This window comes from Falco rusticolus, chromosome 2, assembly GCF_015220075.1.
Source record: "Falco rusticolus isolate bFalRus1 chromosome 2, bFalRus1.pri, whole genome shotgun sequence".
In the NCBI taxonomy this organism is placed as follows: Eukaryota; Metazoa; Chordata; class Aves; order Falconiformes; family Falconidae; genus Falco; species Falco rusticolus.
Window position 1 is genome coordinate 32,572,668 of NC_051188.1, and position 16,477 is coordinate 32,589,144.

The 16,477-nt window shown below is 41.4% G+C and overlaps 1 protein-coding gene across 5 annotated transcripts; it reads right to left on the reverse strand.

Annotated features, from left to right (window-relative positions):
- Positions 1 to 2,252: 2,252 nt before the first annotated feature.
- On the reverse strand, positions 2,253 to 15,848 carry LACC1 (laccase domain containing 1). Of its 5 annotated transcripts, none has more exons than XM_037377097.1 (6): positions 15,612 to 15,848; positions 9,939 to 10,555; positions 8,495 to 8,676; positions 7,977 to 8,142; positions 5,512 to 5,737; positions 2,253 to 5,075 (listed from the first exon to the last, which is right to left on the reverse strand). In XM_037377097.1, exons 2-6 carry the CDS (start codon positions 10,501 to 10,503, stop codon positions 4,901 to 4,903), a joined length of 1,314 nt encoding a protein of 437 aa, XP_037232994.1. In that variant the 5' UTR covers positions 10,504 to 10,555; positions 15,612 to 15,848; the 3' UTR covers positions 2,253 to 4,900. The 5 variants fall into 5 exon arrangements, with proteins under 5 accessions (XP_037232994.1, XP_037232998.1, XP_037232995.1 ...); XM_037377101.1 differs by lacking the exon at positions 15,612 to 15,848 and adding an exon at positions 14,753 to 14,907; XM_037377098.1 differs by lacking the exon at positions 15,612 to 15,848 and adding an exon at positions 14,729 to 14,907.
- Between the last annotated feature and the right edge of the window lie 629 nt (positions 15,849 to 16,477).

Below are 16,477 nucleotides of genomic sequence, written 5' to 3' on the forward strand. Positions count from 1 at the left end.
TATTTATTTCAGATGTTCAGGCCTTTGGTACATGTAGAAGAGACACCACCAGAAAAACAAAGAGAGTAGATAGTAGTTGTGAATTACATTTGCACAAGAAGAGAGGAAATGAACACTTAGATAAAATCAAATGTGAAAATGAACTCCCATCGTTTAGTCACATACTGATTTTTGTCTCAGATCTGTTTTCTGTTGCAGGAATCAAATGGAAATCCATGTGGTGTCCTTGCTCCCATGACTGTCAGAATTCAGGTTGCCCTGGGGACATGATGCCACAGTTGCAGAGTGGGAAGACTGAGACCTCAGTCCCTGCCCTCGGGGGACTGCACTGCTGAAATTCTTTTGTGGGCCTCATTTGACAGCCCGCCGCCCCACATCACCCCCCCATCCCCCACCCCTCAAGAGCTTACAGATATAGGGAGCAAGCAGTATTTGTAATGTGAGATGCTACTGCAAGTCAAATGCTTACTAACGAAAGACCAGAGGGATCACTTTAAAAAATTACCTTCCTATTTCTCTACGTGCCTTTGGGAAATACATAATCATGCTTTTTATCACCACAGCCACAGGCACTGTATACTTAAAGCAAGGAGAGCAACAAAATCTCTTAGTCTTATAAAAAGGTGTGACACTGGATAATAATTCGTAACATCCTGGATATAAGCTATACCCAATTAGGACAGTTCTTAAATCCACATACTTTTCTATCTGAATCATTCATCTGGAAACACTGGAGAGCATCTGCTGGAAATGGAAAGTAGAACAAGTCAGCCTTACAGGCAGAGCTTGCTGTCAGTCTTCGGAGGTACGTTAAACCCCTCAGCAGGTCAATACATTATTTCCTCTGTCACATAGAGGATTTACAGCTCCTGTCAGTGCACTGTCCAGTTATATTGTTCCACTTTGGTACTCAGAGAACAAAAGCCTCGCACACATGACATCAAGGCGAGTGCACACGTACACCCCCTCTGAGCCTCTGGACAAATGAGTGCAGCTCATCTCCGTCTTTGCATCACCCAGCAGCAAATTGAGCATGGAGTGGAAATGAGGACAGCAATGAGGGAATCTAGGAAAATTGACTTCTTCACCATGTAGGCTGGAAATTAGGAGCTCTTGTAGAAACCTAAAGTGGGGATGGGTTGGAGGAAACTGATAAAGATCCTGTGCTGAGGACAAAAAATGTCATACTGCTGCTAAAATAAAAAAAAGCATATGCACACAAAAGAAAGCAACACCGGTGCTGCTCTGCACGGAATGGCATCTGTTTCCTCCAACACCCTGCCACTGGATTCATGAACCTTGTAGGGCAACTGTGAGCAGCGGTGGACATAAATTCAGCAATGCATAAGAGATAAGCATGAGGGAAGTAAGATGAGAGGCAAAGACAACCACTTTGCAAACTATGTTACTGCTGGAGAAAGGAGACACCTTCCTGTCATTGAATGCTTGTAATTTGGGAGGAATAATATACTTTCTGTGAGTCAAGATGTGCCCAAATGTTTTGCTGAAGATCCAGGCCCAAGGCTTCCAAGTCTGCAGCTGCTCACAAATACAGCCATCAAATGCAGAACTAAGACCAAGCAACTGTCTAGCCCCCATCCTGTCTCCTTGGATTGTCAGTAGAAAGAGACTAGCAGTCACCAACAGAACCAACCTCTACAAATTTATTAAAAGCATTTTTTATCTAACTTCCTTAATATTCTTCGCCATACCTGTGGCAATAAATGCCTCAGTTTGGATAAACATTTCACTAATTATCTCAGGCTTTCATCTATGCCTCTGAAGTTGCACACTGCTTCCCCAGACACTGGAACCAGAACCAGTGTTGGAGCTGTCCTCTTTTACTGGAATAGTGAAGAAAGCCTTTCTGAGACATGTTTTGGTACACTCCATTCAAACATATAAATGTAAATGAAGAGGCCCATATTCAGAATCTACAATAATAACAAATGTTAACTGCACAATAATAGCTATCAAAAACAATATTCAATGTGTTCATGCCTTGTGCTCTCCTCAGGGCATACCACAATCATAATTAATAGTGTTATTTAATAACAATAATAGGGCAAATGCAGTTTACAAATTCATGGGCAAGCTTAAGAAATGGAATCTGATCATTAGGTAGGTTCAGCTGAACAATTTATGAAGCACTTTAAGAGCTTCCCTAGAGGTGGTGAATCAGGGCTGATCTGCATGGCTCCTTCAGTGAGCAAAGGACTGAAAAGTAAATAGAGGTGCGAAACAGCCTTCTCTCATTTTTATCATGCCCTTCCTCTAAAGTTTTTTTTTTTTTAATAACAGAATTAAAGTGCCTCTGTAGCAAGACTTTTGAAAGAAACTCTGTATGATACAGAGCCTAGTCTGTTTGGAGACTGAATATTATTATCTTCTTATTGGTCATGGAGTTCTCAGTAATCCATGTACAAAAGACTGCCTCCTGTCTTGACAGGTTTACAATCTAGGCAATTCTGTGTAAAATAAATAATTAACAATGACTGTGGTAACAATTTGTCTTCTGAAAGGTAAAGCCTTTGGTGTTTCTTCTTATTCTGACATGCTCACCAGCTTGCACAATCCTACCTGTAAATGGCATTTGTCTAAACAGAAAGTCTCTGCTGTCATTCTTGAGCAGGTATGAACAAGCCAGGGCTTACTATCAGTATCATGTTACTATGACTTAATATATTGAGCATTATATATATGAGCATTTGAACTGTGGTAAGTAGCATGGCTGCAAGGTCTTTCTACTTCCTGCAAAGTCAAGTGCACTAGTTTAAAACGATCTTTGAGGTGAGACGGACTAACAGCAAGCACATGGACACCTATGATGTTTCAGCTGTCAAGCAGCACCTTGCACAAGCAAGTAACTCAGTTGCTTTTAACAGCATGCACTTAATCCACAAGGGAAGAGGGTTAAGTGAAGGGCACTGACAGACAAGCTTTGGCTGAGCTTCAGGTGCAGGGACTGAGGACTAAGTGGTGCTACTGCCCCCACAGCAGAAACAGCAGAAGGAAAGACACCTTACTCATTTCACTGCTATGTCAGTGTCTCTAAGTGGTTCACACTTACATACCAAGGTAAGGGGACAGAACTAAAAGGTGAAGGTAGGTAGCTATTTATTTGCATTTTTTTTTTACCTAGTGCAGCAAAATAAGCCTGTCAGTGTCCATATAATTATATTATCCTATATTTGGAATGTCACACACAATACAGATACATACCACACACACCATCAGTTACTGTGCAGTAACATGCTTGGCAGCACTGAGGAGTATGTGCTGCCCCTGTTGGAGCCTGAACCTCCAGTTTGAAGCCATACCATCACCACAGTGAAGTTACAAAAGAAACCAAGAACGATGAAAGCAATGGTAAGGTTTTTAAAAGGTAACTGAAAATGTAAGAATTTTTATTGTCAAGTACTGCAGTGCTAAACCAGAAGAGGAATAGTATTTCTAAGGAAGTAGGAGAGCTGGAAGAAGCATTGGTTTTGGTAGATGGTTACAGTCAGAGGGTAACATACTCAGAACCAGGCTCTTCTCTGAGAAATACTATTCACAGGTAAAAGAAAATTTTTCAGAAGGTCTGTTCTCCCAGAGGACAAGGAAAGTTCTAAATTGGCCAGCTCTGAATCACAACCCAACAAAATGAAAAACAGTTTACTCTTCAAGCACAGATACTAGAATAACTTGGCAGACGATTACATAAGCAACAGTATCCACTATGCTGTACAGTGCTTTGCAAAATGCATGGTTTGGAAAGGATGCGGTGCAGCCAGGGACTGGCGTGCAGCGTGAGCGAGCACTGACCTCTAGCGGACATAAAAGTCTAGAATCGGTAAAGACCGTTGAATTCAAAATAGCAATTACGTCATGCGGACAGTTGTCCCAAGGCTTGTGCTTGGCAGCTCTGCAAGCTACAGTCAGCATAGTTTTCTATTAGGAATCTCTCACTGTCTATGTGTCAGGAACTATCACGTCTATTTTAATGTCTAGAGGCAAAATTTTTACAGCCAAAACAAAACAGTGCATACTTCGAACGTGCTGAGCAAGACAGGTAAGTCAACTATTGGTCAGTAAAATTAACTGAGGCTAAATTCGCTCCCCTTTTCAGATGTTTATTAAGTGCCTTGCCACTGTTGGGACTGTCTCAATGGACATCAGCAGATCACCAAAAGTTTAAAGAAAATTGTAAGGAAACATGAACATGTCATGTCATACCATATTAAGATTCACAGTCCTACTTTTTCTACAATCAAAAAATAGAGAATGGCAAGAGTTCATATATTTTCAAGGTCTGCCTCAAAGGAGCTTGTGTGCTTCTCACTTTCAAGTTATTTTCCATAGGAAAAGTTCTGTAAGTGTTTTGGAGCTCTTTAAACAACTCCAAAGAAGAAAAACAATCCCAGGCACGTAATTCTGTAAGGCTAATCTTCAGCTGAAACTACAAAAGTTGGGTGTTCTCAAATAGTTGATGTGCAATACAGGCTTTCCTTCCTGTATCAGTAATGTCATACTTCATTCAGAAGTCTCACTTAGAAGCTAATGAAGACTGGGGTACTTTCACCACCTTAAAACTGAGGTTTCTGGGAAATACTTGGTCAAGGCTTGAAAAAATTGGAGCTTCCATCTAGTCTTGCAGAAGGGCTTTGTCACTGGTGTGGGTTGTCCTTGTTTCCTTTGCAGCCTGTCTCACACAAGAATTATTGGCCCCACACCCTAGACATTTACTCTTGACTCAGAATGGCAGGGAAGCGAAAAAGTGGGAGAATCTCAAGATCTGTGAATTCTCTGTTACAAGTCTGTGCAAGGAAGGGGGAAGAACTTCTATGAGGAGAGCAGGATGCCAGGAAATGCACAAGACTTATTGTCTAAATACTATTTAAAAGCAAGAGATACAATCTCAGTCTTTGATTGATATGAAACCCATCTGTGTCCCAAAGTTAGTGCCATCACGGAAGTGAGAGTAGAATTTATCAGGGTGGCATGCAGTACAGAAAGTGATATTTTGGCTTTGGTCTATGACAGAATCATCTTGGATGTTCTCAGGAAGGATCCCACCACTCTCAAGAAGAATCCTTAAACAAAGAGAAACAGAAAATATTTTTCATACATACTCACATTCCTTAAGACACTACCATTCAGACAGCACCTCAAGTACCAACTGAACAAACCATGCCAATTTGTGATTGGGACTTCAGTCTGCTTTTATCTTTCTTCCAGTATTATACTACAATAATTGCTTTTCTGCAACCAGTAAACCCAAATTTAACTTGAACATTTGCCTATAATCCATAAACTAACAGTGTAACAGTAAAATAATAGTTGAAACCCAGCAAAAGTGAGCAGATACCATTCATTCAAAGGTATAATTTGATGATTTGCGAAGTACTAGAGAGTACTTCTAATTGGATTGTGAGGACCCTCACCATAACAGTGCTGGATAATACAACACCAAAATAATCGTTGATAACTAATGTGCAATTAAGTCTTTTTTTCACTCAGTAGGCTTACCGTGTTGCTTTTCTAATATCAATGTAAGGACATGCAGAGTCAATTAGTCTCACACATTTCGGATCAATTCTGTAAAATTCTTTTGCCGATTCGTGAGGAAGTTTGTAGCAGCAAGGTCCTACAGATGGGCCCAGCACCACAAGGATATCTTTCACATTACAGCCGTATTCAGATACCATAGCATTTACTGTGGCCATAGAAACTCCTAACAATGTGCCTTTCCATCCTGTGAGGAATGAGAGGTTGAAAAATGAACTGTATAAATCGTCTCTTTAATTTGATATTAGCTAAAATATAAGCTATTATTAAACTACAACAAACAGTTACATCTAAAAATAATTACATCTAATAATAAATAATTATTGTTTAAAACCCCCAACACATTAGCAACTTTCTGTTAGCTGATACAATTTTGTAGAGATGGAAACTAGAGAGAAGAGTTTAGATTAGGATTCCAGAATTCCTTTTTCTCAGTGTCCTGGTTTGGGCAACTAGAGCATACCTTACAGGCTCTGTGCTTGAAACACTTAAATGGGAATATGACAGCAGAAATATGTTACAGTCAGAAGTGTATTTTTATAATATGGTGAAAATTATTCTGATGTTATTTTAGGAAAAAAAAAAAAGGCTTAAGCTAGAGACATTGTTTGGAATAGACAGAAGAAAGCCAAACTTTGCACTTCAGCATTGTTTAGAATAGCTAGAAAAAAGCCCAGCTTTGAGTTCTCTTATCTCAGTTTGAGTCCCAGGAAGTCTTAACAAAGGACAGGATATGCTAATACTTTTTCCTCTGCTTTCCTACATCAAAAGACTGAGATGACCTTATACCTAGTTGTCTTTATTTGTATACACAGCAACATGTTTTCAAGTTAAACATGAACTGAGATGGGGTTGTGCAGGAAGGAAAGGACGACTCAGCCTGGAGAAGAGAAGGCTCTAGGAAGACCTCACTGCAGCCTTTCAATACTTAAAGGGGGCTTATAAGAAAGACTGGGCCTGTAGTGATAGGGCAAGGAGTAATGGTTTTAAACTAAAAGAGGATAGATTTACATTAGATATTAGGAAAAAAACCTCTTTACTGTGAGAGTCATAAGACACTGGAACAGGTTGCCCAGAGAAGTTGCAGGTGCTCCATCCCTGGAAGTGTTCAAGGCCAGGCTGGATGAGTCTTTGAGCTACCTGGTCTAGTGGAAGGCGTCCCTGCCCGTGGCAGCGGGGTGGAAGTAGATGATCTTTAAGGTCCTCTCCGACCCAAACCATTCTATGATTCTATGACTTAGGAAAAGATAACTGGAAGCCTGGCAAGGATTGTGATGTGGGAACAAAAGCCAAAACTTGGGAGATGGAAGGTAGGAGTTCAGGCTAGAGCCAGGAGGTATGCTTGGAAAAGGCAGCGGTGTGGGCTGGGGGAACAGTGTGATGCGTCAGGGACTAGGTAAATGAGGAGACAGCAGAGAAAGGAGCAACTACAGATTTAAATATTTTGCAATAATTAGGTTTGAAAACTTACAATGTAAAACTTTCAAGAGTAGATAAAATTGTCTCCATCTCTTCTCCCCATTAAAAATCACATTCCCTTCTCCTCCCAGACAGACATACCACAATTCTTACTGCTTTCATGTTCTGTAACCTAAGATTGCTAGGACTTTCTCTAACCTAAGCTCGTTAAGCACAGGGTGGGACATGCATGGACACGCCCCACCCCACTTTACTGAAGGAAAGTCAACGTTTTAATCATCTTATGACTCAGAAATTGAAGTTTATTTTGGCTAATTTACTGAATGCATGAAGAATTATATGAATTAGGTGGTACTCACAGGTTCTAGGCAGAGGTGAAGCTTCCTACCATATTAGAGGGGTGTATTAGCATCAAAGCTGAGAAGAAACTCACAGCTGTGCATTCTCCTTGACCTCATAAATAACAGACTTTTTTATAAAGTGAAACAGCCCCAGCAGGAAAATCTCACCACAGGATATGTGTTCTAGCCTGACAGCTAGGACATCTTCTGAAGTCAGACATAACCCCAGGTTGTGCTAAAACATCCCTACTTCAGTTTTATTCTCACTTGGTTTGGGTTAGACAAATATTTCTTCTGATCCAAAATGATTGTTGGGGGCATTGGCTTTATAGCTGGTTTTTTACATATGAAGTTAGACAGGGCGCTAAAAGAATTATTTGGTTTTGGCTACCAGATCAGCAAAATAAATGTATAACTACATAAATAATAATTATTAAAGTTATAAAATAAAAAAAATACATAGCTTGGGAAACAAACTATTCTCAAGACTAATTTTTTATTGGCAGGATACAAACTGAACAGGTCAGGGTCTATATAGTTATGTGACCTTGGATTTATTCATCCTCATTCAGTGCTCCTTTCTTTACTGATTTGTAATCCTTAGTCCAAAACTCCCTTTCCAGTGGTCTCCTAGTCATTTTGATCTCCATGATTTAAAATTCCTACCAGAATGAGCAGCACCGCAGACTTTTCTGACAGGATCAGCAAACAGCACGGGTATGCAATCAGCACCAGGAGCTGCTATCGTAACACCTTTCTGATCTGTAACAATTCCATCATAGCTGTCAGGCTCTGTCTTTCCCATAATACACACAGCATTAGCGTGATCAATCTGTCAAAGCAAAAACAGAACACAGATGGTGATACGGCAAGCAAAAAAACCCAGTTCTGACTAATGCAAGGATTTTTCTTTGGTGTGGAAAACGCTCTGCACCTTCTGAATCATGGAAATCAGGCACTCCTTTGTTCAAATGCCATACAGATGTATCAGTAGAAAGCCACCATAGCCGAACGGCTGATAGTTTGGATGGCTATTCCCACAGATAAAGTGCCAGCATAAATATTTTAATTGTCCTGGGTCTTACAAGTTCTTGCTGAGAAAGGCAAGAATAATGCCTACAGTTTTACCCAGTGATACATGAAGATCTGATCTGTTTATATAAATCCATTGCTTGCTAAGATACCTTGACTCTGTGAAAAGCCTCTGGGTTAAATCCTGCAACACTAGCTAGCCGGCGGAGATTTTCTTTAACAACAACTTGTGGGTCCCTTCGCTTGGAACTACTGAAGAGATTGCAGGAGCTTAGAGTTGGTATGTAGGAGATCCCACCTGTCCTTGTGGTGAACCCATGTAGGAAAATTTCATCTGGCAAGGCAAAAAAAGACAACAACAATTGTTTTCAACACAAGTCCAGATATTACATGGCTTTATACTGAAGAGGGCTGGAATTAGCCCATCAAGTTAAGTATTGCTTTACCCATATTTTGCTGTGTCATTTAAATTTAAGGATTCTAAGTTTCCTTCTTGCTCATAATCATAATGCCCTGAGGGCAAGGCAGACCTTGGAGCAAGAAGGAGTCCTGCAAGATTTAGCCTGACTTTTTGCAGAGTTGTAGCGCAAACCCTAGAGAAGAGGTAACTCACTGAGAAAAATTAAGAGCACATTTTTTAAAAAATGTTCTAACCTCCCAAGGTTTTTTGCCAAATGAGTACTAGTTCTCAACACTTCAAAGAATCTCAAACATCCTTCTGAAGTACACTGAAAGCACTGAGAATTTTGAGCATTGTTGAAAAATCTTTTTTTTACTTTGTGGATCATTTATCATGGCCTCATGCATCAAATGCAGTCACTGTTTTGGGGGAGACAGGGTGGAGGGGTCTGCGTGGCACAGTTAAATACAGAAAGTCCCACAACTGATATTTTTGCTGTCTTAACAGCTGACAAGCTTTGTGACATAATCAGAGTGGAGATTCAAAATCTCTTCTATGTAATGTGAACCTTTCAAAGTCACAGTCAAAATCTCGAAGACAATGGAGACAAAAATTGCTTTAAGTAAGTTACGGTCCTTTCACGTTCTGGATCATTACAGACATATTTTTAGGGAAAGACAGTTCCAAATTTTTGCAGTAGCAAACCTCTCAGCTTTCCCCTGAATCCTCTGAGTCATGTGACCTCATAATCACACCACTTCAGAAACATGCTGCAGTAAACTGGGTCATGCCATGGCAGGGACAGTGAGACATCAATCTGATTAACCAGGCACGTCCAAGGCTGCAGACCAAAAGAAACTCCTGTCCTGCCTTTCTTTGAGAAGATGATGGTAACTCTCCAAGTGTGCAATTCCCACACAGAGGGGAAGGGATTTTACTGTCTGCACTAATGCTCTCGCTAACCCTGGGCCTCTCTTTCCTCTGGTCATGCCCTAGACCTGGTACACACTTGCCAGTCTTTTGCTGTCTCTCTATTGTCGCTTCCCCATCTTACAGACATGACACACTATTACAACATCATAGAGAATTATCTGCTGCCTGAAGACATTTCCAAACCTTACCTTTTTTGCAATTCCCTTGAACAGGTATGCTTGGGAACAGTCTCTGTAAAATCTATTAGCTGGGATTCTCTTTACCTGGGATCAGGAAAGATCTGAGGATGGTGAGCTCCCCTTTCAGGCTCGGCAGGCTTTCTAAGTACATCTGAATCTCTCTTTGGATAAGTGCCACGTCCTGCGTAGGAAGCCTTTGCCCTTCACTCTGAGGTTCAGATATCTGTAGGTTTTCACAATCAGATGCCACCTGTAAATCCTCAAATTCAAACTGGTAGACTGCTGTAAAGAGATGGTCTATATATACTTTCATTAAGTCTTTTCTTAAGGGAGGGAGAATAACTTTAATGACACTTAGGTCTTTTTCATCCAGTCTTTGTTTGATGGTGTATAAAGCACCAGCTGCAGTCAGAGCACATACCACCTCTAGTTTTTTCTTCAGATTCTGAAAATCTCTCAGAGGTGGAAGCAAGGACTCTTGTTCACTGTCCTTGTCACTCCCCTGATTCTGGTAACACATGATGTAAACAAATGGAGCTGGGATGGAAGAGCATTTATCAATAGTTTCCAGCATGTTACGCAGTAATCCTTGGATGTTCTGCAAGTTGGCTGGTAGGCTGAACAGATCTATCAATACTGCTTCCACCATATTCAAGGATATTTAGAGATTCCTACAACCACCAAGTATTCAGTAACAAAACCTGAAAAACAAACAAAAAGGCAAGACAGCATCATTAGTCCAACCACAGAATTATGTAATTAAGGCAACGCACTCAGTGATACTGTGTAGAGAAGGTGGCATAGCAGTAGTTATGGTCTTAGGATCTTTTTACTGCATCAAAAGAGAAGTAGCGGAAATGAGAATTATTATGTATTTAAGTACTTGGGTATTTCCCTACCACCCTGCCTACCTCAGGTTTTTCCCAGGTCAGGGATGATAAAAGGTTAGTACATAATATTAGATTTACTGAATCAATCAACCTACATTAGCCTAATGGATCTTCTTGACCTCTGACTGTTGGGCCCTCCTCCAGCTCCCATGAGGGGAACCAAATACAGAGGTCCCTCGGTTTCCTGGAACTTGAGGAGTTTCTTTTTTTCAGAGGGATTTTACACTTATCACTGAGGTGGAGCTCATGTCTGCTACCTCTCCTGGCAGCAGGGGTGCTGGGCTGTGAGCGCAATGACATCACTCCCACAGGCTTCCACACAACTTTTTTTCACTTCTCTGTTTTGCATTACCAAAACTATTTACTTGCAAATTTCTAACTTCTGTGTGGAAAGGCACATGATCCGTATAGTTCTTCTTTTCAACATGCATAGGAACTCAGCACAGGCTACTGGAACTTCACCTAGTAACACGAGATCTACACAGAACTAAATGAAAAAAATAATATAATGCTGTGCACAACTTCTTGCCTCAGCTTTTTCACTATGCTCTGAAATCAAGACATGTTAAGTTATCAAAAATCATTCTATAGTTCACAGCTTGTCTTGTAGACCCATGGTATACGTCCAGTTTTGGTGGGGTTTTTTCTTCTTTTTCTGAACTTTCTTGATCCAAACCCAGCTAGGCCTACTTGTAGAAACTTGTCTATCCATCTCTTCCTCTCTGTTCCTATGAGAGCCTATTTTACATATCCTCTCAGAAGTTTCTTATTTTCTTTTCTCTGTCTCTGATAATTTTTTCGTTTCCAGTGCAAGCCTCCAGAGGTCTGGAACAAAAGACTACATGCCTCTGCTTTGGGAACCTTGAACAGACGGCTATTTAGATTTCACGACTAAGCACCGTGCTTGATTCAGGAAGCATGCATGCAGCTTTATGACCAGTTGTAACACCCCTAATTATTTAGAGTATTCTTTAATACCACCATTTTTTTGCACAGTAACAAATTGTGCATCTATATTAATTCATTTACAGGAAATTTAATAACTTTGCAGGAACAAGGGACTTGAGAATCTTCTAAGTCTTTGAAATGAATGCTCTGCTACTAGAGCTAACGGTACCAGATAATGCCTGGCACTATTTTCCTGCTCCAAGTCCTCATTCTCCTGTAACTACATGCATGCTCTGGCTTCACAGCACTTCATTATCCTGCAAAAATACTGCTTGTGTGTGTACTTGAAGCCTACCACTATGGTGGACTTGGTGTCCTTGGCATTTTGTGGTTGACAATGGATTCCCTGAGTTTCCACACTCAAACAAGAAGTCAAAGACCCTTCTGGTTTTAATGGATTGTATATTCAGAGGAGGTTTTACAGAAAACATTCTGTGTTTTTTTCATTGTTCTTTCCCCCAGACTGGAAGAAAAATAATCCTGACTGAAAATGATGTTTACCTTTCTGCAAGTTGAATGCTTACGAAGATTAATTAGTGACTATCAAAACAGGTGAATTGAAAGTATCAAAATGTAACAGCAGATAAAACATCTGCCATGGAATTTATGACTCTTGATTTTGCTCAGAGTATTATTTACACACAGCTGATAATAGATTTTAGACAAAACAGCTTGCTAAGAAAACAGTGTCAAAACAGCGTCATGTCAAAGACCATGACATGGGAAATCAGGGTATTTCCTTCCCTACCCTGACTCTCTCCGTGGGAAGCCTCTAAGAATACGACACGATCCCAGTCTAGGTATAGCTAATAGCCCCAGCAAAGAGTACAACAAAGGGGTGTAGTGGAAAAACAGATTACTGCTCCACTTCAGATATGCCAATAGTGGAAGGTAAGTAGAGTTCATTTAACTCCTTGTATTTCCCCAGAAAAATACCACCAAAGAAAAGGTGGAAGCAAAGTGCAGAGAGAGAGGTAATTGCCTTCATTGATACTAAGTTGTGTGTGTATTGCAAAAAGTCCACAGGGGCAATTATTGGGATGTACATAAAGAAGTAATGGGGCTGATTGACTCTCATATCCTTCCAGTTTTGCATCACAGAGTCCTACTGAGGCCAGTAGTGTCACAATTAAATTTGCTTACAGTCATAATAAAATTGTTTGACTGCTTTCCAAGTCTCCTAACAAAACCCTTCTCAAAATACAGCCTCACCAAGCACAGCAATGTTCTAGCTTATGAGAAACGCATTCATGGTTATTCAGGTTTTAAGTAATATGCTCTACAGTCCCAGCATTTCATGGGAAGTGTCACTGCACATAACTAGATCAGAAGAGATTAACTGCATTTATTAAGGAGTTGCTCATTTCAGTACACACTGCAAGACACATACTTGCACAAACTTGAAGCCAAGGCCACCCATTAGCTGTTTCATTCACCCTCTGAAACTTTGTCAGTACAAACATTTGGAGGGTAAAAAGATTCTCTTGCATTGATATAATGAGAAAGAAAATAAAAGAAAATGATAGATAATGAGAAGGGAGGAGCGGTGAGGAGGTAACAAAAGCAAAAAGGAGAAAAGCATAGTGAATACAGAAAAGAAACAATGAAGGAAAGTAAACTGGGCTGCAGAGAAGAGGCAGCTCAGGGTAGAAAAAAGATCCAAAAAGCAACTTTCAAAACCCCCAGAAATCTAATTCTGAAAGCTCATTCTTGGTCAAGGCAAGATCACTGGCAATTTCCTGCACCTTTGAATCCCAATGGTCACCTTATCTTCTTACAGAAACTCAGAGAACAGACATCATTTTGGGAAAATTAAAAAGGCAAGAAATATTTAACATCTGCCAGAGACACATGCACAGAGAAAGAAAACAGGTCACTAAAGCAGCCCGTATGAACAGGAACAAGAGCCAATTTGTAATAAAATTCCAACAGCAAAGACAAAAAAATGGGGGAAAAAAATATAAACGCCTCTTAAACTGCATTAAAATAAAACGCTCTGCCTCTCTTAACTCAGGGGTATTTAGGCGAGGTTGAAGAAACAGAAATCAGCACTTACAATGAAAATACTGAAGTACATGCAGTTTTTATAAACAAACTCAAAGTTTAAAACACAGGAATTTACTTACACAGGTAGACAATCCTTCTAAAACTCTTGAAAGATACCATCTGATATAAGCACACATTACCAGCTTTATATATCTCACTTCTCACTGTCAGTCTTGCAGCTGATTTTTATGTACATGATGGAAATTCCTATTCTAGGTAAGATTATAGTGGGAACCTGTATTTCTTCTTAATGATGAGACCCTCCTTTGTTGCTGTCAGCATACACAGGAAATAACAAACTGTATTGAAAGGCACCAACATGATTAAGTGCCTGGTTAGCGTTAAACCCGGAAGCAGCATTAACTCTGCCTTGTAACCTTGCAGCTATAATCATGTTCTAATGCATCAGCTTTGCACAATCTCAGATTCAGAAACGTACAGCATGGCAAAACGGAACAAGAACACAAAGACCTTAAAGAAAAACTTGTGCAGACTGAGTAAGTTTCTTTTTCTGAGCTGGAACTGCAAGTCCCAGTCAAGAATTTGGCAGTCAGTCAAGCAAAAGTATATTCAGAAGGCCCCCAGACAGAGAGGTTATGAGCGGCCACTCTTCAGGGCCACAAGCCCAAAATCAAGATGGTAATTTCTCCTCAGAGCAGTCAGAAATTTCACAGAGCTCTGTAAAAAAGTTTGAATGTTTTGCCAGGACAATGCAAAGGTCAAAAGGCAAATGGGGGAATGAAGGATTTATATTAGGCTTTGTCCAAGAAACAAATAATAATAAATACGTTTTCTCAGCTGTGCTAAAAGTAGTCATGACCAATCAGTATATGACAACTGAAAAAAAGGACAAGAACAAAAGTTTTAAATATTAAAATAATGAAAATAAATATTTTTTTCATGTACAGAGGAATTAATAACATCTGATTTCTTGCGAATTGCTGTCCTTTGCCTTCTGTTCCTACCTTCCCTGCAACTGCAGTAACCTACATTTCTGCCAGCTCCAGAACACACCTCGGGAGTCCCCCTTCTGCTCGTCCTTCCAGCACACGCTGGGCAGAGGGATGAGAGCGCAGTCCTCCTGGCTCTCCTTCCCAGAGGGAACTGATGCGGCTATCGCGTCCTTCCCTGCCCAGACACCTGTTTTTATGAAGTCTGCAGAAATCAGTTATCTCTGGGCCTTTCCACTCCCTGGCAAACGTGCTGAACTAGATCATTAAAAATTAACCGGGGGGGGGACACGACGGGGGACAGGGACGGGGGACAGACTCGTTGGAGAGAGACCAACACAACCATTTCCTTTCGTTCAACCAAAGAGAGAAAAAAGGAATTACTGGGGTTATTTTTGGTACAGAGTGCTGAGAAAGGCTAAGGAAAGGGTCTGAAAATATCCAGGATACAAAACACTGACAAACAACAAATTGATGTCTCTGGCTGTAGTATTACATTCAGCTTCAGCCATTTCAAAAAAAGGATGAAATAAACCGATTTTATGAAGATATGGGCCACTGAATTATAAAAAATTGTGGGGATTTAGAATTAAAATTCCCTAACCTAGACTTCAGAGGAACAGGACTGGGCAGGAGGGGCAGGAGACAGGGCCACAGCCGTGGAACTGGAATGGGCAGGGCACTGTGTCCAGTAGAAACCAGGCGACATTTCTTCTTCCTCGTAACCCAATGGTGCCCAGCAAAACTTACATTCTCTGCAGTGTACATCAAACACTTCACGAATTATGACAGGAAATGCAGTTTAATCCAATGAATTAGATAACTCGGGGAATTCAGAAGCGAAAAAAGGCTCAGAAAATTGCCTTAGCCCCTGGGCGAGCCAGGCTGCGCTACCACAACGGGCCCCACCACGAAGCACCCACCTACGTCGCTGTTCCCTCCGGTTTTCCTCCGCCTCCTGCCAGGGACAGGCCTGCCGGCCCTCTCCCGGCTCCCTGTGCCCCTTGCCCGCCGCTAACGGCCACGCTCCCCTCCCGCCGCCTCCGCCGCTCCATTGCCCCGGCTGAAGTTCTCCGACGCTCCCTAAGGCCCGTACACCGCGCCGCGGAGCCGGCCCTTGGCCGACGCTCCCTGACGGGTGGCGGGCGCCGCGCGCGCCACGGTTTAGGCGGGAAGGGGCGGGGACGGGGCGGCCGTTGCAGCCCCCCTGAGGGGGGTCGGCTGCGTGAGGGGGGTCGGCGCCGCTCGTCGCCGGCGTCGGGGCGAGAGGTGGTCGCCGCGTCCCAGGGCGCCTGGTTCTGCTCTGAATGCGTTTCAGTGCCGCAGGGACAGGGTTGCTTGGTGTGTGGGGGTGCGTGGAGTGCTTGAGCGGCATAGAGGGGAGAAATGCCGGGTGCCAGTACAACCGTTGAAACAGCCCCAAAAATAAAATTATAGATGTGGTTTCCTAGTCAGGACTACGAAACTTGAGGCACGGTTTGTGGGTCCTCTGAGTGCCGTTTAATATACCGGGCCTGCAGATGCACTTGTGCCAGAGTCGTGTTTACTTGAGAGTTCTGTGTCACTTCAGATACAGAGCTTTTATATAACAATACAGATTTTATTAATTATCCAAAGTGATACAAAAATAGTACGAAATGTTTTCTGATCTCAGGCAGGGGTATGTCTTTATAATGATACTAGTTTGTGACTTACATGTGGCAGTTTTCTCAGTCTGTAGTTTATCTTACATTAAGGAGAGTTGAATAGTTAATATACTAGGCAGTTGCAGTATGGTAACTGGAATAAT

Bases quoted from the DNA above. Each gene is read 5' to 3' on its own strand.
- LACC1 (XM_037377097.1), bottom strand. From the start codon at position 10,503: ATGGTGGAAGCAGTATTGATAGATCTGTTCAGCCTACCAGCCAACTTG. The intron at 8,143-8,494 runs GTATCTTAGCAA...TTGCTTTGACAG, and splicing joins AGGCTTTTCACAGAGTCAAG to ATTGATCACGCTAATGCTGT. The intron at 5,076-5,511 runs GTAAGCCTACTG...TCTTTGTTTAAG, and splicing joins GATATTAGAAAAGCAACACG to GATTCTTCTTGAGAGTGGTG.